Here is a 22,246-nt window from a genome sequence, read left to right on the forward strand (position 1 = left end):
AAACCAATGACTGCAGCGATTCTCCCATCACCATCATCATCATCATCATCCATGCCTCTTTTTACGTCCTAGGGCCAAAGAACCAGAAAAAATTATTGGAGAAATTAACCAAACTCTGCCCAGTTTAAATAGATAGATAGATAGATAGATAGATATAGATAAAGATGTACAGTAGATATAGATAGATAAGCTGATATAGACAGATAGAAAGGGAGATAGATAGATAGATGTAGATATAGATAGATAAATAAATATAGATAGATAGACAGACAGATTGATAGGTAGCTAGCTAGATATAGATATAAAAATATAGATATAAACAGATAGACAGATAGATAGATAGAAATATATAGATAAAAAATAGATATAGAAAGATATATAGATAAAAATATAGATGTTGATAGATAGATATAGAAAAATAGATAGATAGATATAGATATAGATACACATATATACAAGGAAACACTAACCAAAATCTCCTAAAAAAAAAAAAAAAAAACTTACCAGTATCTATCTAACTACATTGGGCACACACTCATCCACTCACCATTCACTCCGTCTCTACGTAACCCCACACTGAGTGACAAGCCAAATGATTCCCTAACATGAGCGATTTTAACTTTCCAGCTGAGGAGAAAGGTCTAGCATTATCCTTAAAAAAATAAAAATAAATAAAAAAAAAGGGTATGTGCGGCCACAGAAGAGAGGGAATGAATCAACACAACTTCTAAAGGGAACTGAGGCGTGCTGACTGCGGTGTTACGGATCCACGTGTTGAAGGTGAGTGTTGAGAGCTGGGTATGCAGATGGTGTGGGTGGGTGTGTTATGGGAGCTTTCTCTCTCTCTCTCTCTCTCTCTCTCTCTCTCTCTCTCTCTCTGTATTTGGGGGGACTGTGTGTATGAGAGAGAGAGAGAGAGAGAGAGAGAGAGAGAGAGGGGAGGGGTACGTGATGATGAAGTTGATGCAAACAGGTGAGCGTGTGGTCGTGCGTTCAACTGTTTCAGGGACATATGTGGAAGCGGAGAGGGAAACCAAGGATGAGATGGAGGGATGGGGCAGAGAGATATAAATGAGAGAGGGGTGCGTGAGTTGGAGGGAGGGCAGCCACATGGTACAGGACAGGGCGATGTGAAGGTGATTTGTCTGTGGCCACCCCTTAAGGGATGAAGATTTCTGGCTATACAGAGAGAGAGAGAGAGAGACTTGATATTTCCTTGATATCCTGCTTCTTTACCTGGCCCTCATTAGGACTCACCCAAGCAAAGGCAGGTGAGGAGGAGGGACCAGCACCCCCCCCCCTCTTTCTAATAAATTAAGGTGAACGATTAAGCAGGCGTTTAGTCATTTATCTATATACTTATTCACTCAGGACATGTATTATTTTTTCTGTATTTCCCGGGTTGTTTCCTTTACTATTTAACACTAGATACACTTTTTTATGTCCATCTAGAGACTAATATTTTTCATGAGACTGTAAATCTGGAATAATGACAACCAAAATTCAACCCCCTTCCCCAGAGCAAAATTATGGTCTATACCACCACCTTGTAACACCACCCCCTGTAACACCACAACACCAGACCTGACAGCAGTAGCCCTAATCACAACAGAGATGGTGGATAATATACTCTTTTCACCGTAACTTGGCCCCGGTTTTCGTCCTCTTGTAGCTTATATCACATATATAGCTCACAGCAGGGGAAAAAAATGATACAGTGACACTACTTTCCTTCCATAGCACATCTACATGACTTCATCGTATTCTAGTGTTAATCTACTGCTACGACTCATCATTTAAGATGGATATATGGCAGTTTTAAAGTTTAAATGAAAAGAGTATTGTGTCCATCAGCCAGGTGAGGTCTAAAAGCTACAACGAATCAAGATGGATTCGCAAAAATATTTACAATCGTCGATATCATAACTTTTTTCTTTTAAGGAAGGACAGGGAAAGCAAAATGAAGAGTTTTTACACTGATCTGTATTGAAAAATAAACTCCCATACTCCTTTTAATCGAAATTGCTTTAAAATCTACAGAGTCTCCATTCTAAATACTTAGTCAATGAGTGATTTTTACTAAAATATGATGCCAGTTAGGAAGAGGTGCTATGCAGTGGATGCAGAACCATATTATTGTTTCATTCTGTCATTAAGCTACGTGAAATAAGCTCCAAAGCGACAAAAATCCTGGCCAAGTTGAAGTGAAAAGGGTATTGTATCAGGCAACAAAGGGCATGTGGCATTAAACAACATAAAGAAAGGGCAAGAATGAGAAACGGCAATAAAGGGAAACAGAAGTAAAAGAGAGAGTATAAAAAGAAGACTGCAATAAAAAGAATGATTAAGAGGAGAAACACATTGCACTAAAATGGGAAATTTAAAAAGCGAAACGGAATTACACTAAAAAGAGAGATTAAAAAGAGAAAGAGATCCCAGACATTGCTATAGTTGTTTCACCTTAACCTGGCCCAGATATCGTGTTTCTGCAACTTACTGCATGTAGCTCATTGTCAGAAAAATACGACGGCTCTACATCCTTTCCATAGTAGTAGTAGTAGTTGTTCCCTAGGTAGTCTGGCCGAACAGCCCCGAGTCCCTTAGGAAGGCCATGGCCGAGACCAGGCTTTCCCACAGAGCTCTCAAAGAGTGTATGCTGTGTTGTTGGCGTAGGTGATTGTGTGCAATGCAGTCTTCCATAATGTGCTTAATAGTATGGGGTGCTGTGTTGCATCCTGGACAGGCATCAGCGACGGAGTCATCCAGCCTCTTCTGGTAGCTTAAGAGGGCTGGATGATGCCCACATCTCAGCCTGGCCAAGTGGACCCTGTCCTCACGAGGAAGATAGGATTCAGAAGGGTGGATGTCAGGAGGCCGTGCATGCAGCTTGTGTGTTGTCTTTAAGTGACTGAATGGAGCGGTGAGTGATCCGAGCTTCTGGAAGCTGGTCTGAGATGCGCGAGGGGGGTGAGATGACAGTATTTGTGTATGGTATCGTGTGCTGGGTGTTGTTTTGATGTTCCTTGGTGTGGGTGGATGTGCTGCCATGTACTGTAGTGGATGTTGTGGGTTTGTGGAGGCTGCAGCAAGAAACTGGGTGCCTCTCATGTCTAGGTGATCCTTGACTTTGAGGACTTTGGTTTCTTGATGTAGGTGGTCTGTGGGTGTAGTAGCTGTGCAGCCTGTGATTATTTTTAGGGCCTTGTTCTGTATGGTCTGTAGAGTGTTGTAGTGTGTTTTGATGAGGTTAGAAGCCCAGGCAGGGCTTGCATAATTCATCACTGAACGTATGTATTGTTTCTATACTGTGGTGGTGGTTTCTTTGTTCTGTCTGAATGTTGTATGGGCAAGTGACCTAAAGCACTGAGTCTTGGTGTTATTTTATTTTTCATGTTTGTGATGTGTTGTTTAAATGACATTGATGTATTGTATGTTACACCAAGGATTTTGAGTGTGTGTGTGTGTGTGTGTGTGTGTGTGTGTGTGTGTGTGTGTGTGTGTGTGTGTGTGTGTGTGTGTGTGTGTGTGTGTGTGTGTGTGTGTGTGTGTGTGTGTGTGTGTGTGTGTGTGTGTGTGTGTGTGTGTGGTAGGGGAGTGTTGTTTATAGTGAGGTGTGGGATGTGACTGTGTTCTGCTGTCCAGTTTGTGAGAAGAGTCACTGTAGATTTGGCTGGGGCTATTTTGAGCCTGTTTGTGGTGAACCATTCGTGTAGTGTGTTGAGGTAAGGTTGAATGATGTGTGCAGCTGTGTTTGCGTTTTGGTGCGTACATGTAAGTGTTATATCATCTGCATAGGAAGCTATGTGTATCTGCGGTGTGTGGGGTGTGGGTACGTCGTGCATGTATAGGTTAAAGAGTGTAGGGGACAGAACAGATCCTTGGGGAACGCCGTTTGTGAAGTTTCTGATGTTAGAAGACTGACCGGAAAATGTTACGTGTGCACATCTGCCTGCTAAGTAGTTTGCCAGCCATCATTTTGTGTTATTGTGCATGTTTGTGTTGAGTATTTTGTTTGTGAGGTTTTGGCGGGGGATGGCCTAGCTGAATTCATGCCATCGAAAACTCTCTGTGTAAGATCTGTAAGAAGGGTGTTTGTGGAGTGTAGTGGCCTAAAGCCATGTTGTGACTGGGCTAGGGGAATGTGAGGTGTGACTAGTTGTAGTACCAGTCGTTCAGTGACTTTAGAGAGGGTGCAGAGGCGTGTGATGAGGCGATGTGAGGAGGGCAACGTGGGGTCTTTGTTGGTTTAGGGATAGTGATGATATTGCCATGCTTCCAGATATTGGGTATTATGTTGTGTGAGTAGCTGTAGTTTGATATGTTGGTGAGTGCTTGTATGCCTTGTGGTCCTAGGTGTTTAAGGTGAATGTTGCTTATGTTGTCTGGTCCACAGGCAGATGAGTGATTAAGGTTGTTAATGATGTGCTTCGTCTGGTTGTAAGTGAAAGGTGCGTAGTCTGGGTCTGTTGGGAACTGTCTCTTACGTCGGATTATAGGTCGGTCTTCAGGATGGGGGTTTAGATGGCTGACTTGTGAAAAGTGATTGATGAGAATGTTTGCTTGTTGTTTATTTGGGGGTATGGTGTCTGTTGTTGTGATGGCAGCATGTGATTGTGTGGTGTTGCTGTTGGAAAGTGTGATGCTGTTTAGTGTTTTGTAGAGTTTGCTGATGTTTGTTTTGTGGTCAAGTGTTTGGAGATAATTTTTCCAGTTTAGTGTTTGCTGTTCTGATATTTTATTGTTTATCTGAGTGTTGAGTTCTTGTATTTGTTGTATGGTGTCTTGTGTATGGGGTGTTGGGGAGTGTCGCACTGTGTCCCGTTGTCTGATGAGGCCTTGAATTTCTGGTGTGTTCCTCTACGTGACTAGTACTCTTCAACATGCAAGATGGAGAGATGGCAATTTTAGGCCACGTTAAAGTATAAATTGCTAAGGGTATTTGTATGCCTTCAACTGGCCCTAAATTTCACATTAACCAAGTAGGTTTCTTACATTGGTTGAACCCAGTACTAACTCTGGTTCATTCACTTTAACTAGGCGGAGATTTTCATCATATAGCATTTTTCAGGAAGCTAAATGAAATAAACACGACGATACTTCGCCTCTACATCCTTTCCACACCATTTCTTTTTTACTAACATCGTACTCTTGTATTACTTTCTTGTTACACTTCAACGTTCAGGGAGGAGAGATGGCAATTTTACGCCTAGTTAAGGTGAACGTAGTATAGTACAGTCATCAATGCTTTGTAAACCAGGCTTTTACAAATCAGACGAGTTAAATGTGCGTACAGTAGTTAAACCCTTTATTCAGAGGCCGTAATTTTGGGCTTATTCTTGCTATTCAGCTTTGGAAAGCTTTCATATAATGCGTAGGTTAATGAAGGCTGAATTTAAACCCTGCAACTCCAAAATTTTCTCTCAAATTGAAGAAAATTGTCTGAAAAAATTAGAATATAAAATGTTGTTTGCAGATGATACTGTGTTGTTAAGTGAAGACGAAGGGGAGCTGCAAGGCTTGGTGGATGAGTTTGGATGAGTGTGTAAGAAACGGAATCTAAAGGTGAATGTAGGGAAGAGTAAAGTTATGGTCTTCGAGAGAAGTGAAGTCAGTGAATGTACAGTGAGGTTGGATGAGGAGGAAATGGAAAATGTGAGTGCGTGTAAGTACTTGGGTAGTGTGATGAGTAAGGATGGAAGTTTAGTTGGTGAAGTGCTTGAAAGGGTACAACAAGGAAGAAAGGTTGCTGGTTCCTTGAAAGCAGTGATAGGAAACAAGGAAGTGAGCATGGACGTGAAAAAGTTACTACATGGCAGTATTGTGATACCAACTCTAACGCAGGGAAGTGAAAGCTTGGACCTTATTAGAGGGACAGAAGTCAAGAATGAGAGCAGTGGAAATGAGTTATTTGAGAGGAGCATGTGGAGTCACATGGAGAGACAGACTGACAAATGAGGAAGTGAAGGAGTGTTGTGGTGTGGATATGGATGTGATAGGAAGCGTTAGGAGAAACACTTTGAGGTGGTTTGGCCATGTGGAGAGGATGGAGAGTGAGCGACTGACAAAGAGAGTGTATGTGAGTGAGGTGGAGGGGGGGAGAGGGAGGGGGAGGCCAAGGATGAGATGAAGGGCTGGAGTGGAGAGGTATATGAGAGAAAGGGATGTGAGATGGGAGCAGGGCAGTGAAATGACGGGAGACAGGGCGACATGGAGGCGATTTGTTTGTGGCCACCCCTTACGGGATTAAGGCGTCTGGCAATAGACAGATAGATAGATAGATGAAATGCATCATTGCAGTAAAGTGTTAAGCTGGTGACAGGCACACCACATTAGCAAAGATTATCTCATCTCTTTACAATAAAAGCGTTTTCAGTGAGATGTTCATTTTCAGGCCACCACAATGATGGAAATACTGACATTCGTACTGGCTGTCCTCGTGCTGTTCCACCCAAGCCCAGAAATAAGAGCCTTTGCCAAAGCACTGCCGCACCAACACCACAACACCTCACTGCCACATCCCCAACACAACGCCAGTACGCAGCCACATCGCCACAAAGCCCAGCTAGGAAATGAGATCACGATAGCCAAGAGCTCCCTACTTAAGTGTGTGCCTGGGAACGGGGACCTGGAGACTAGGCACGAGACTGCACTCTACCTAATGGACCTGCGACCAGACTTCAGGTACTTGCAAGTGTCGCTGATGCTGGGGTCATGCGTCCACCACCCTGTGTACCGAGGCTCCACCTTCATCACAAACCGGGATGTGGTGCCCCGTGGCTCTCGTCCACAAGCCAAACTGACTATCTCCTACACGAGGACTTCGGATGGCTCTCACACATACCGAGTTGATGCGGAGAGTCTTGGCCTTCATCGGATAGTCAACACCTCTGACAAATGCGGAGAGTTCCAGGGTTTCCGACTGCGGGCCAAGGGAGCGTTGGTGTGCGAGGTCCAGTTGCGAAACAACAACAATCTTGGGGTTAAAGTTGGGCAGGCCAGAGTGCAGGCTAAGGTCTCCTTCTCCACCCTCCGTGAACTGAGACGCTGGGCCAATGGTGCCTACGTCATGGCCATCTGTTTCACCCTCACCACCTACATCCTCTTCCTCCTCGCATCACACTTTCAGAAGAGGGTCCAGTATTCTGTCGTCACCCAGGACAGGTAGGTTATCTTTCTCTTTATTTTCATTTTTAGTCAGAAAGAAGGCCAAAATTCAGTGTAATCTCAAAGAAATCTATTTTGTGCATAAAAAGGGATGAATTCTATTCCAAACTCCAGGAATTCTAACTGTTGTAAAAAGAAGGGATAAATTCTATTTTAAACTTCGAAATATAATCTTGTTTCCAGTGCAAACTGGAGATCTACCTTCCTTGCAATGATCTAAATTCTAGTATAAGCCCCAGGAAATCCAACTGTCGCAGAAAGAAGGGACATATTCCAGTGAAAACTCCAGGAAAGCTAACTTTGTTGGAGAAAGAAGGGGGTAAAGTCCAGAGCAAACTCCAGAAAATATTACTTTGTTCTGATTATTTTAAGTAACACATACGAGTCAGAGAGAATTATACCCATGTAAGGAAATTATGTCTGTTGAGGAGAGTATATAGCCTATTTTCCGTTTGACGTGGACCCTCTTCAAGTCATAGCAAAACTGCTATACAGGGTGTCCCGGGTGGTAAGTCAAAAACTTTGGGAAATGATAGAGGAGCGAATACTAAGGAAAAAATATTATATGAACATGTGTCCAAATCTCAACCGTTACGGAGCTACAATTAATGATGACCTTATGGGTGAATTATATGAAGGAGACCATTTTCGCCCATAAGGTCATCAGCAATTGTAGCTCCGTAACGGTTGAGATTTGGACACATGTTCATATAACATTTTTTGCTTAGAATTCCCTCATCTGTCATTTCTAAAAGTTTTCGACTTACCTCCCGGGACACCCTGTATACGGGTATTTTCAGTAAACTTATTTTCCGCATGTCTTTCATTTGAACACGGCAGCCCTACCGAGATTTCGTAATGCCTCTGCCGCTGGAGAGAGAGAGAGAGAGAGAGAGAGAGAGAGAGAGAGACGCCTTCATGTGGTGACATAGATAAAGCTGGTTGGCTTACTGCCTGGTTATACAAACTTCCCTTAGCTCCTTCCCTGTCCCTGAAAAGGAAGATGGCGGACTGTAGGAGGGCAACTTCAACCTGCAGTCCATCGGATTCAAATTTAATATGAACCTGGGGCTAGAACTACTACTGCTGCTACTATTACTACAACTACTACTTAGCTCTGTTTTGCCTAGTAATTCTCTTTATCCTCTTGCACGTTACTGAGGCAAACTACGTGTACACTACAAATATATTAATAGCACAGAACACAAAAGTACATTACGCATAATAAATAGCTAAAGCAGAGGTGTTTCCAAGTCCCCAAAGCCACTAAAACTACAGATTCAAGACATATAAGTAACTAAGGTATCAGAGCAACATTTGTGTGTGTGTGTGTGTGTGTGTGTGTGTGTGTGTGTGTGTGTGTGTGTGTGTGTGTGTGTAAAATGCCAAAAGAGTGCATCAAAACCCTATAAATCCGATTACACATATTTCCACTTTATTCCCGCTTTTAACAGACGATTTATTCAACTTAGGTCAATTCTCCAGCACTGAAGGGTTAAAGAAGGTCACACCTAACTCCTCCACATCGAAAGTTTTCTCATAAGCTGCAGAAATGGTCTGAAATTAACAGAAATATAATAAGACTGGCGTCATCACTGAGTAGATATTAATCGTTCAAGAGAGAGAGAGAGAGAGAGATAGAGAAACAGGATCAATATAAAACTTCGTTACTACGGAAAACTAATCATAAGTTTGTGCATAATCACTATTCAGGATGTTAACGTGTCACTCAGGCCCTGCAGATAAGTGAAGAACAAACTGATAACACTTACATAAACGCTGACATACTCATAAACCCACTTCACAACCGTTACACATTCATTATATTGCTCCAAACTCCTTACATCTTAGATAACTACCTGCTACACAATCACAATATGTTTCCGAAATTTCACATGGGATAAATTTAGGCTGCATATTTGCTACAGTAGGTCACATAGTCGCTACATACTTTCCAAACATTCTTTTCACATTTCTCGACACATAAAAAAATATATATATATATTGACTAATGTTGTGTTCTCTCCCCTGTACAGCGTGTGAGACGTGGTTCATCATCCAAGAGGAAAAGCTAAAGCCATACAGCTAGTCAGGCAGGAGGATGCAGGGTGGTTAAAGGCAGGTAGGGGAGGTATAACGATGGCAGGACGATATGGGACAGGAGAAGTAGAGATGGTGGGAACTGAGCGACATGGAACAAGTGGAGTAGGTAAGGTAGGTGAGTAGGCTAAATGCTGGCATGGTCAGGCAATGCAGAAAGGGGTAGGCTATTGAGATGGGTGCTGGGAACGTGTGTGAGTACAGGGCAGGTGAGGCGTACAGTAAACTAAGGCCAGGCCGACAACACTGACAGGTAAACAGGAGGTGCCCACAAGGCTGAGGTGAGCCAGTCTTGTGATGGACGTGACTGAAGAGTGGCCTGATATATGGCGTTTCAGTGGTACCAGCAGCATGGCCTTGAAGTAACTGCATAAACTGCACCTAGATGTTCAGCCCACTCGTCAGTCACGTCCGTCAGAATACCTTGACTCACCTCCACCCTGTGGGCACCTCCTGTTTACTTGTCAATGTTGTCGGCCAGACTGTAGTCTACCTCACCTGCTGTGTACTCACACACGTTCCCTGCACCCACCTCACTGACCTACCCGGCCCTCCATTGCTTGATCAAGCCAACATGTAGCCTACTTACCTACCTTATCAATCTCTCCCTTACCAACTCCAGTTGTTCCATACCGTTCAGTTCCCGCCATCCCTACCTCTCCCAACCCCTATCGTCCTGCGTGCATTGTCTCTCCCCCACCTGCCTTAACCAGCCAGCATCCTCCCGCTTTCCCACATACAAGTCAGCATTCAAGATGGAGTAACGACAGTACCAAACAGATTACCTTGGACTAAGCAGACGGGCTAACGAGTCCCTCCCACACCACACATACAAGTTAAGGTGAAAATTGCAAAATGAATTATTTGGGGCGAAATTAACCTACGTGAAAATAATGAATTTAATAGAGTATATGAATAATGAATAAGAGATAGACAGATAGATAGAGAGATAGATAGACAGAAGGATAGACTAATGAAGCGGAAAAAGGAGGTAAATGATGATCTAGGGAAAAAAATGAATGCAAATAATCTGAAAACAGAAAGTTATTCTGGAAAGAGGTGTGTAAATGTTGAAGTGAAAACTTTAAGAAATGTGATGGTGTGAGGGATGTAGGTGGGAGATTATTAACCCATGGGGATGAAGTAAGGACCAGATGGAAAGAATATTCTGAAAGTCTGATGAATGGGAATAGAAAGAGCAGAGTGGCTGTAAACATGATTGGCTTTGGGGGTGTGCAGAGAAGGAATGCAGTGCCAGGAGACGTGACACTCGCACAGGTGAAGAGCGCTGTGAAGTTGCTGAAAAATGGGAAAGCAGCTGGGGCTGACGAAGTGTATGCAGAGATGATTAAGTGTAGTGGAGAGAGTGGAATAAAGTGCTTGTTGGAGATATGTAAGAAGGTATGGATGACAAACTACCAGCAGAGTCGAAAAAGGCTGTGATTGTACCCCTGTACAAAAATACAGGTAAACGAAGTGAGTGCAAGAATTATCGTGGCATAAGTTTATTGAGTGTGGTAGGGAAGGTATATAGAAGAATTATTGCAGAGAAAGTAAGAGATATCAGAAGTCCTGGTGAGTGATGAACAGGGTGGCTGTAGGAGTGGCAGAGGATGTGTGGATCAAATATTTGCAGTGAGACAGATAGCACAGAAGGCCTGTGAGAAGGATCATAAGGTGTTTATGGCATTCATGGATCTGGGAAAAAACATACGACAAAGTAGACAGAGAAGGATTGCGGAAAGTTTTGCGCATATATGTAGTAGATGGTAAGTTGCTAGGTGTCGTCAAGAGTTTTTATGATGGAAGTGAAGCATGTGTAAGAGTTAATGGGCATCTAAGTGAATGGTTCACGATCGGTGTGGGCGTGCGACAAGGTTGTGTGATGTCCCCATGGTTGTTCAATATATATATGGATGAGGTGATGATAGAAGTAAAAACACGATTAATGGTGAGGGGGATGGCGTTGGTGATGAATGGTGATGGATGGAATATCTCTAATTTGTTGTATGCTGGTGATGTAGTACTACTTGCAAATACCGGACAAGAACTTCGTAGGGTAGTGCAAAGTTTTGCTGATATTTGTGAGCGTCGTGCCTTGAGAGGAAATGTAGAAAAGAGTAAAGTGACGGTTTTTGAGAGAGATGGTGACTCCCAGTGTGATGTTACATGAAAGGAGAGAGATTGGAATTGGTGAGAGTTCAAATACCTGGGTACAGTGATACAAAAGGGAGGAAAATGTGCAAAAGAAGTGGAAAGTAGAGTGACACAAGGAAGAAAGGTAGCTGGTGCAATGAAGGCCTTGATAAGAAACAGAGACTTGAGTACTGCAGCTGCACGAAGCTTACATGAAGGAGTGTTAGTGCCAAATTTAACATATGGATGTGAGACTATGGTGTGGCATGAAAATGAAAAGTCAAGAGTAAGAGCAGTGGAGATGGGAATGGAATGGAATGGAATATGAAATTTAGGCCAAAGGCCAAGCACTGGGACCTGATAGGTCATTCAGCACTCAGTGGAGATGGGACTGCTGAGGAATGTGCGTGGAGTACAGAGGGTGGATAGGAGACGAAATAATGTGATTCGTGAAAGACAAGGAATGAGGAAGTCTGTGGACACCAGAATCGAAGAGAGTGTGCTAAGATGGTATGCTCATGTGGAGAGAATGGATAACAATACAATGATGAAAAAGGTATATCAAAGCGAATTTGAAGGAGTGAGGAGGCGAGGTAGGCCAAGGAGAAGGTGGAGAGACATGGTGGATGAGTGTGTGAGAACGAGGGGTTAAGGAACTGACAAGAGATCGAGCTGGCTGGATGAGTATTGTGAGGAGAAGTGCATGATCAGGGATTTGACACCCTTTTTTAACGTGGCAGCATCCGGATTTACTCTATCGGATACGTTTATATGAAGCTACAGAACGTGGTGAATGTTTCTGGTGTATCGGACAGAGCCAGGATTCCGGGGGCTTGAATGATGAGTGAATGGAAGTGTGGCCCATTAGATTGGGCAAATCTGGGCTGTCTGCTCATTGCTACTCCTCATCTTGACCTAGAGTGGGAAAGGAAGTCCATATATATATATATATATATATATATATATATATATATATATATATATATATATATATATATATATATATATATATATATATGCAGAGACTTCACTTCACCGTGAAGATATGTATGCAAACTAACCACAGGAGAAATGAAAGGAGCGACAGTGAATACATTCGTATATTACATCTTCAGACAGAGTGAGACAGAAACGTAAAGGGTAGAGGTCTTTTATGCACACCCACAGCAGGTATAGTCTGACAAATCTAAACTTAGGGTTTGGGTGGAGTCACCCCCTCCCTGCACTGTTGCCATGTTTCCTAACCCTACGATGTATAACGCCTGTGGTTTGTGTAGTAGGAATGATACATAAACATAACTCATACTAATATAACTGTAATGAAAGTGCTGACATGTATCAAGGAAGAATAAAACTATTCTGCATACTATATTATACGATAATAGAGAAACGTGGCATAAAAATTTGGCAGTGTTGCTCTAAAAATATTCTAATTATTATTTACTTCCCCAACACTTCTAACATTGCTAATTAATTTAGCAAGTATAATTGCAAGAAAATTTGAAGGGATAAAAGTAGGAAGAGGCGATCCTTTCATAATTAAAATAAATATATCAAACAGCTCTGGGGTGGCAGCACTCACGCGACACGTGAAAGAGAGAGAGAGAGAGAGAGAGAGAGAGAGAGAAATAATAATAATAATAATAATAAAACTTTATTTCCACTAAACAGTGGGTATTCTTATACATTATACAGTAGTACAGCATACAGTATGAAAGTTCTATACACAATATAATACAAGTTGATACATATGGTGGAGAATAGTGACAGAGAGGTAAATGGTTTAAAAGGTGTGGGGACACTTAGCTTAAAAATAGATCAATTAAGGGATTTAGGAACGAAGGCAGTGGGAAGGATTAAGACAGATGGGATTGTAAGATTAGGGAGTTTGAGCAATAGGGTAGAATGTTTCCCAATGCACCTGGGAGGAGGAGGAGGAGGAGGAGGGGAGAGAGAGAGAGAGAGAGAGAGAGAGAGAGAGAGAGAGAGTCAAGCAGTTACGTTACGGTAGGTTACATTTCCGTATGCTCTCAATAAAATAGCATAGCAATTATCAACGGCTAATTATTATACAGGTGTTGATGGTGGGGGTCTATATTTATAGGAGGTGTTGGTGGTGGAGGTATAGCGGGTGTTGTTGATGGGGGTGTTGTTGGGGGTAGGGGTATAGGGGGTGTTGGTGGCAGGGGTATAGGGGGTATTAGAAAAACGGAGATCACAAGAGGGAAACAGTGTCAAGGTCATCGCTGATGGAGAGGTCAGCTAGGAAACGTGGCAACAGTGCAGGGAGGGACTGACTCCACCAAAACCCTAAGTTTAGATTTGTCAGACTATACCTGCTGCGGGTGTGCATAAAAGACCTCTACCCTTTACGTTTCTGTCTCACTCTGTCTGAAAATGCAATATACGAAAGTACTCACTGTCGCTCCTTTCATTTCTCCTGAGGTTAGTTTGCATATATATATATATATATATATATATATATATACTGACTGGTTGCTTGGAAAGCGCAGGAGAATAAGGAATATCACCACCAGGGCTTGTAGGAACTTCTTTAATGGTGACACTACACAATATCTCATTGCATCATCAGGCCTAAAAATAATAATTTATTTTAGATATGGTAAAAATATTTACGTCTTTGATCAAACTTAGCGTCGAAAAAAAATATTCTAAGACAAATGGATATACTACCTAAGTCATAAATAAGTGGAAAAAATCAAATCATATTCTTACACTAAAATGCTCAGTCCAACTGAGTGAAAGCAAAAACAATCAGGTAAATTTTCAAGATAAAAATACATTCAAACTTTTAAAAGCACAGCAGCTGAATGGAAGAACTATTGTCACCGTTAGTGGGTTTGTAGAGGTGTGTATAAAGTGTCTCCATGATGGGGAGTTCAGAGCAGTACTGGCTTTTAGCAAGGACTGCGAAGGAGGTTCGGTTGACAGGGTAATCGTATGTGAGTGAGTGTTGTCTGATGGTACTAAAGGGTTGTTTAGTGATTGGTCTACCTGTTCGAGCTGATGGACTATATCTAAGAGTTCGTGTATACGTGTTTTTAGATGTCTCTCTGTCTTTCCGATATATGACGCCTGGCATCTATCACACGTATATCTCAAAACAACAGAGGACTCTAGGTGTAAGGGTACCTTGTCTTTGATTCTGAAGAGTGTACCTGTATTTCTTGTACTAAAAATGACTCTGAACTCTGTTTGTGGAACTGTGTAGCTGAGAAGTTTGCGTAGCTTGTTTCTCAAGTGAAAACTATGTTTATCAATGTAATCGAGCTTAAAGTAAATAATGTGTTTCGGGACAGTTTGAACTTTTTGAGCCACAGGGGTTAATAACTTGTTAATAGCTTTGCCAATGTAAAGGTCAGAGAAAAATTTAGGGAACCCGTTGTGATAAAGCACATTTCTTATGTACTCTAATTCCTTATGAAGCTGAAAATAATCTGAACAATGTGGTAGGCTTGGTTAGTCAGAGTAGTTACCAAATTACGTTTATGATTTATTGGAATCAATGAACTGAATTTCGTACATTATCCAGTGAATGCTGGTTTCCGGTAGACATTGGTAGTGAAAACAGTGTCTGTTCTGGTGATATCTATATCTAAAAATGGAAGCTCATTATTCTTTTCTGTCTCAGCTGTGAATTCTATGTTTGGATGTCTCGAACTAAGGTAGTTTAAAAATCGTGGCATGTAATCTGGAGATTTATAAAGTAAAAAGGTGTCATCTATATACCTCCGATAAAACAATGGCTTATGTCGGAAAATTATTTATACACTCCTTTGTCTGACTGGTGTTAGTCTAACACGACCTTGAGTAAATTCACATACTGTAAGTCTCTTAGGAGGATTAGGTGTAACTGATACTCCAACTCGCCTAGTTATTATTCTCCTATCTCCTGACTAATTCCCCATTGAATTGGCCAATTCGTAAAGGTTACATAGCTAGAAAGAGTCGGACAACAGATGACGACGAACCTGATGTTTAGGTTGGTTGCCTGGGCTGCCAAGCGTCCTTGAGGCGCGTATTTACAACGTGCTACTTGAACCAGGGCTAGGAGCAGAAGTAGTGACTAACATGGCAAGCTTCTTCTCCCTCATAGGATTTGAAGAGGTGCCAACTATTTATTAATTACAATGCTAAACACAGTTAGATTACATCATGATATATACAAGGCGAATCTAACTAATTAATCTTAGTTTTAATTAAACTAAAGCCAAGCCAAATATTCCCTTTATCTATGTAAATATGTTAAACCCACATCTGCTTTTCATGTGAGGGCTTTTCATCCTCAGGACACATCATCTACCACGCAGAGCAGTTTAGGTCAATGGAATTTCCAAAATAATTACACGTATTTACAATATAGTTGTCCACAAGGGTTAAACGCAGTAGCATTTAATTTATTAATAATAAGAATTATTAAAGAGAAAACAATCGCTGGGTTATGAAATCCGCTTGAATAGTTATTAACTCTCCACGTTTTCCTCTGCTTCTAACCAGGGACGACTATTTTAAAAAGTAAAGAGCACTACCACTCGGGGGGATAATATTTCCCACAGCTTAAGATCCTCTAGACAATCTTTAATCCAATTCTTCATGGAAGGTCAAGATAATGTTACTTAGTGTTGGGGCAAGGGGGTTTTCCATTGCTACCCCATCTACTTGTCTGTAGGCTTGCTCGCTGAATAAAAATATGCAGTCTTTTACAGCTAAATTCAGTAATTTATGCATTTGTTCGCCACTGAAGCAGAAAACTATGTCATGCTCCTTAAAAAGTCCACTAATGCAAATATCAATAGTCTCATTTAGAGGGGTATTAGTAAATAGAGATTTAATATCTAATTGGCCATAACTCAACTGTCGATGTTTAAGGCTGTTATTTCCTTGAACGAAAAGTTGTCCCTGCAAGTGTCCTGTTTAGTGGAAATGGGACTCAAAACTGGTATCATATATTAGTGATGTTGTAATTATAGGTTCCTATGGCAGATAAAACTGGTCTTAGAGAACATCCTATCGTGTTTTTTTTTTTTTTTTTTTGGCCTATCGACCATTGGGGCAAAGGCCCTGGTCATTAAGGCCAGATATATATATGTATATACAGCTACCCATATATACATATATATACAAACATATATATATACATACATACACACACACACTTCCATGCATATATACAGACATACTTTCAATCACACGTACATATATATGTAATAATTTTTATTTTATTTTTTTTGTTTTTATTTTTATTACTTTTTTTTATATTTATATATTTTTTGACCTTACATTATAAACAAAAGTGCCTAATCTAAAGAACCTGAAACTAATCACCTAACTGACAAATCGCTAACCAATACTAAATCCTTAAGAGACAAATAACTAAACCTACACTATTGGTAGAAAGACCTCGACCATGAGGGGTGAACAGGCAAGGAAAGTAAGCTCCCAAACATTCCCCCGGAATACGACACGCAACCGTCGATTTTACATCAGGGGACCTATTTTTATTTCTAGATACGAACAGGCTAGGGCAAAGGAGACCGTGCCTAAAGGTCTCGTGGTCGACCCGAGAACTCTCGCTTGCGAGGCGACTGTGCTACCGTTACACCATCGTCCACCCCGAGGACTTTGGGGAGCTTATATATTATACCTGGCTGTGAACCACTCGGTCTCAGGTGTGAGTAAACTTTGTTGCATAAAATCCCTTCCTCCATCTTTGTGAGTAATTTGTTAGCCTTGTCCTCTGACTTTAGTATTAATTTAAATATGTCATCACTTACTCTCTTAAATTTAAGACAATTTAACACCTGCGGCTCAAAAAGTTCAAACGGTCCCGAAACACACTATATACTTTAAGCTCGATTACAGAAGTAAACATAGTTTTCACCTGAGAAACAAGCTACATATACTACTAAATTACACATTTCCACAAATAGAGTTAAGAGTCATTTTTAGTACAAGAAATATGGGTACTCTCTTCAGAATCAAAGACAAGGTACCCTTACACCAAGAGTCCTCTGTTGTTTACAGATATAAGTGTCATAGCTGTCAGGCGTCATATATCGGAAAGACAGAGAGACATCTAAAAACACGCATACACGAACATTAGGCACGGTACATCAGCTCGAACAGGTAGACCAATCACTAAACAACCCTTTAGTGCCATCAGACAACACTCACCCACGCACGCTCACCCTGTCAAGCGAACCTCCTTTACAGTCCTTGCTAAAAGTCAGTACAGCTCTGAACTCCCTTTGCCTCCCTATTATGGAGACACTTTATAAACACCTCAACAAACCCACTATCGGTGACACTAGTTCTCCTGTTCAACTGCTGTGCTTTTAAAGGTCTGAATGTATTCTTATCTTGAAAATTTACCTAAATGTTTTAACTTTCACAAAACTGGATTGAGCATTTTAGTGTATGAATATGTTTTTATTCTTTCCACTTGTTTATCACTAAGGTAAGTTATCCATATGTCTTAGAATATTTTTTAGTTATTTTCGATGCAATGTTTGACCAAAGACGTAAATAATTTTACCATATCTAAAATAAATTATTATTTTTAGGCTTGATGAAGCAATGAGATATTGCGAAATGTCACCATTAAAGATGTTCCTACAAGCCCTGGTGGTGATATATATATATATATATATATACATACTCTTCTGAGGTTTCAGAAGCATAGAAAGAAATGTCATTATTTGATGACAAAATAAAACGTTCTGCCTATAGAACAACGCCTTATGAAAGCTTAAACAACAAACATAGTACTGGTATGTGTGTTGTCATTAGTTATGGAATAATTAAATCATTTAGCAAATAATTAAAGAAAATCAAATAGTGATTAAAGCAATCTAATATGTCATGGGAGGTGCTGTAATTCAGCACTTACGCACAGCTACAAAATTCCGTTCATTCTCTCTCTCTCTCTCTCTCTCTCTCTCTCTCTCTCTCTCTCTCTCTCTCCCAACATGACCGTGACTCGGGGGACAGAGGTGCATATTATTATCCACGTGTGGGTGATAACATGCATCTTGGTCCTCTACGTCTCTTTAAGTTATCTGTGACCCGGCGATGAGACAGGAAGGAGAGAACAACGTTTGATATTTTGTCTTTACATCATACAACAGTGCTGCTTAGCCATGTTTTAAGGTTAGGAAAAGTCTTAAGTTATTTGTGCATTATTCATTTTTGTTTCTTATGTCAGCTCTCCTTTAGAGAGTCTTTACCTCAGTATCATGTTTCATCTCTTCCCATTTGACTTTTCTTAATTGACTCAATGGGTTCTAAGTGACTAGAAACTTCCTAACATCTCTTCCTTAGCGATTTATTCGGTACTCCACACCTTGGTATCCTCTTGTATGTTCATTATGCCAAGTACTGTATGTCGACAATAAAGCAATATACAGTAACATAAAAGAAAATATTATGGCGTAATATGCAAAAGACAATATACTTCTACAGAAAAGGTACCAGGAAATTCTAAATCCTCCTAGAGTACGACCCCGGTCGACGGAAATAGGAAGACAGTGGTTATTCAATTCTTTTCTTATACGTGTGGTGTGGGAGTGAGTCGTTGGCCCCTCTGCTCTGTCCACGGTAACCTGTTGTCGGTACTCCATCCTGAATGCTGATTTGTAACAGAAAATCTGGAGTATGATGCTGGGAATGATGTAGTACTTTTGATAAGATGTACAGTCAGAGTACTGTCTTATTCTGTCACTGAGCTACTAGGAGTAATCCACAAAAGGACGAAAATCTTAGAGTCCTGAACTTAACACGGAATATGGTTATGGCCTGAAAGTAGATTATCACCTGTTTCTCCACAGCGAGGCTCTCAGGTGGCGGTATGGCTTACATAGGTGGCTGCTTGGCCTTGAGGCAAGAGTGAAACTCACCTCCCTTTGGGTCTTGACAGCTGTGCCTTTCTATCTGCATCCCTGACCAGAGACAATTCTCTATTGTTTGTGACCGAAGAAGTTCCAGAATGACGACCAGCGATGAGGCTGGATGGCGGGAGGGGTCGTCTGTGGCTTATACAAGCATGGCAGGTGTGAAGATGTATGTGGGAGAGGCAGGAGGATGCTGGCTGGTTAAGGTAGGTGGGGGAGGGACAATGAAGGCAGGATGACAGGGGATGGGAGAGGTAGGGATAGCGGGAACTAAACGGTATGGAACAACTAGAGTTGGTAAGGGAGAGATTGATAAGGTAGGTAAGTAGGCTACATGTTGGCTTGATCAAGCAATGGAGGGCCGGGTAGGTCAGTGAGGTGGGTGCAGGGAACGTGTGTGAGTACACAGCAGGTGAGGTAGACTACAGTCTGGCCGACAACATTGACAAGTAAACAGGAGGTGCCCACAGGGTGGAGGTGAGTCAAGGTATTCTGACGGACGTGACTGAAGAGTGGGCTGAACATCTAGGTGCAGTTTATGCAGTCACTTCAAGGCCACGCTGCTGGTACCACTGAAACGTCATAAATCAGGCCACTCTTCAGTCATGTCCATCACAAGACTGGCTCACCTCAGCCTTTTGGGCACCTCCTGTTTACTTGTCAATGTTGTCGGCCTGGCCTTAGTTTACCTCACCTGCCCTGTACTCACACATGTTCCCAGCACCCATCATATACTCCTGCTGGACCATTTGATTGTACACCATTAGCAACATAACAAATTACCATTGACATTGCTCCTGATGACTGATGTCAGGAATGCAGTCGAGAATTACTGCAAAATGCTTAGCAGCCTTGATCCGTAAAATGATTTGCTGTGGAGCAGCTTCACCCATTATATTAATAAGCACATTTTGGGTGTTTTTTCCTAAATAATGATCATGTGTCTCCTTATTCTGGATTTTTCGCAGATGATCTTGCATTACTATATCAAACTTTCCTAGCAACTCAGTAACACCAAGGAAACTTCCATAATGTGGTGTTCCTATGTGTTCCTCAGATCCACGGAATGGTAAGTTTTTTTCTGCCAGGAACTGTACAGTGGCTGCCAGTCGCTCAAAAACTTGATACCAGCATTTTCCTTCTTGTCTGATTAGTTTTTCTTGTTCTTCATCAGTAGTCTTTTACAGTAGATAATCTTTGCTGCAGTTCATAGCAACTGACCATAGCTTGCTAATGCCTTTTGGGGTTCTCATGCTCAGCTAGTCTCCTGTGAATGTTCGGCCAGTTATTAATACCACAAGTTGCAAGTGCACTTGCTGCATTATTGTCAAAAAGTTTGCAGTAGCAACAGAAGACTTTATCACTTGTTACAGAGTATATTAGCCATGGACGATCTACAATTTCACCATTTGGCAGTTTTCTTTTGCAGTGAAATTTTGAAAAATTTGATCTACTCCCATTTTGGGGAAATCTTCTACGGTAATGGTAGGTGATAAGTTTTTCACTAACTAGTCACTGACACTGACATCATTTCAAGCCACGTTGCAAGATCATCTGTTAATTCTACAGGACTAGCAGATTTTGAATTCCAGTTCTCCCTTGCAGGGAATAAAACAAGGAAAATTGATCACTGCAAATCGAAGGCAATATATATATATATATATATATATATATATATATATATATATATATATATATATATATATATATATATATATAAACACAGTACTATACAGTATGTAACTATGGTATGTAACTATAAACGATAGCATTACTGCAATTATGTTACAGTTGCTACAATTACGTAACTATAAGCGATAGCATTACTATAATTATGTTACAGTTGCTACAATTATGTAACTGCAAACGATAGCATTACTACAATTATGTTACAGTTGCTACAATTATGTAACCACAAACGCTTGCATTACTGCAATTATGTTACAGTTCCTACAATTATGTAACTATAAACGATAGCATTACTACAGTTGTTACAGTTGCTACAAGATGTAACTACAGTTTTATGGCCAACACAATTATGTAACAGTTTCATTAACAAAATGTAACTACAATTTTAGGACAAACACTGTTATGTAACAGTTGCATTGTCACGGGGGGATGTGAATTTAAATTAAGAATGCTAAAATGTTGCTTGAAAACAAAGCCAAGGAATTAACTTGTGAAAATCAAGCAGTAAGTTTACTTTATTCCGGCTTACTTCGCCAATTCTCTAAAGAAGAGAATTTATAAATTTTCTCAATAGTACACAGCAGAGACTCACGAGTGCTGTTTGTAATACTGTTAGCCTCTCGAAAAAGTGACTCCACCCCTGACAATCAATAACTAATGCTAATAATAATAATAAACAGGTTCTTGCTGATGCTTAACTCCTGGCTGGCACAACGGATTTAAGTTTGATACAAAAGAACTGGCCCAAATACCAGTTAAGGATAATGTGAAGAGTTTGTGCAAACTAGGAGAGGCAACTAAAATAAGCTTAATGTGGAGAAATAAAACACGAGTTTAATTACATTAAGCTCAAAGAAAAGAACTGTAAATTTCTTGATTAAAATGAAATACATTTACGTTATATGAATCATGAATTCAAAATAACAAGGAGAATATACTCACTCGCTCATTCAAAAGCTAAACACACTTAAGAAGGAAAAACGAACAGAAATACTGGTCAGTGGAGGGGAGCTGAGTGAAAAGACTGGGCGCCTGTGCAGAACATCAAACGTTGCAATTCGCTAAGCTCGCTTCGCCAATTCACCATCTGGGTGGAGATTCATGAACTCGCTGTACAATGGCGGCGCTGCCTTACGCTGGGCACAAACGGTCCTATTCTTGCAACGACTCAAAGCTGACTAAATTCAAACAGTTGAAAGGGGACAAGAGATGGCCGTGTTCGAACTTCATCGGTCAACGAAAAGAAA

At 41.0% G+C, this 22,246-nt stretch overlaps 1 protein-coding gene across 1 annotated transcript in view; it reads left to right on the forward strand.

Annotated features, from left to right (window-relative positions):
• Positions 1–6,400: 6,400 nt before the first annotated feature.
• Positions 6,401–22,246, forward strand: part of LOC145409074 (uncharacterized) — a 41,763-nt gene continuing 25,917 nt past the window's right edge. Inside the window, exon 1 of the mRNA XM_080279623.1 lies at positions 6,401–7,161. Within this exon, the coding sequence (XP_080135749.1) occupies positions 6,401–7,161 (761 nt within the window). The remainder of the gene's footprint in view (positions 7,162–22,246) is intronic.

This window comes from Coenobita brevimanus, chromosome 79 (genome assembly GCF_032717465.1).
Source record: "Coenobita brevimanus isolate Jiangsu-jjx chromosome 79, ASM3271746v2, whole genome shotgun sequence".
Lineage (NCBI taxonomy): Eukaryota > Metazoa > Arthropoda > Malacostraca > Decapoda > Coenobitidae > Coenobita > Coenobita brevimanus.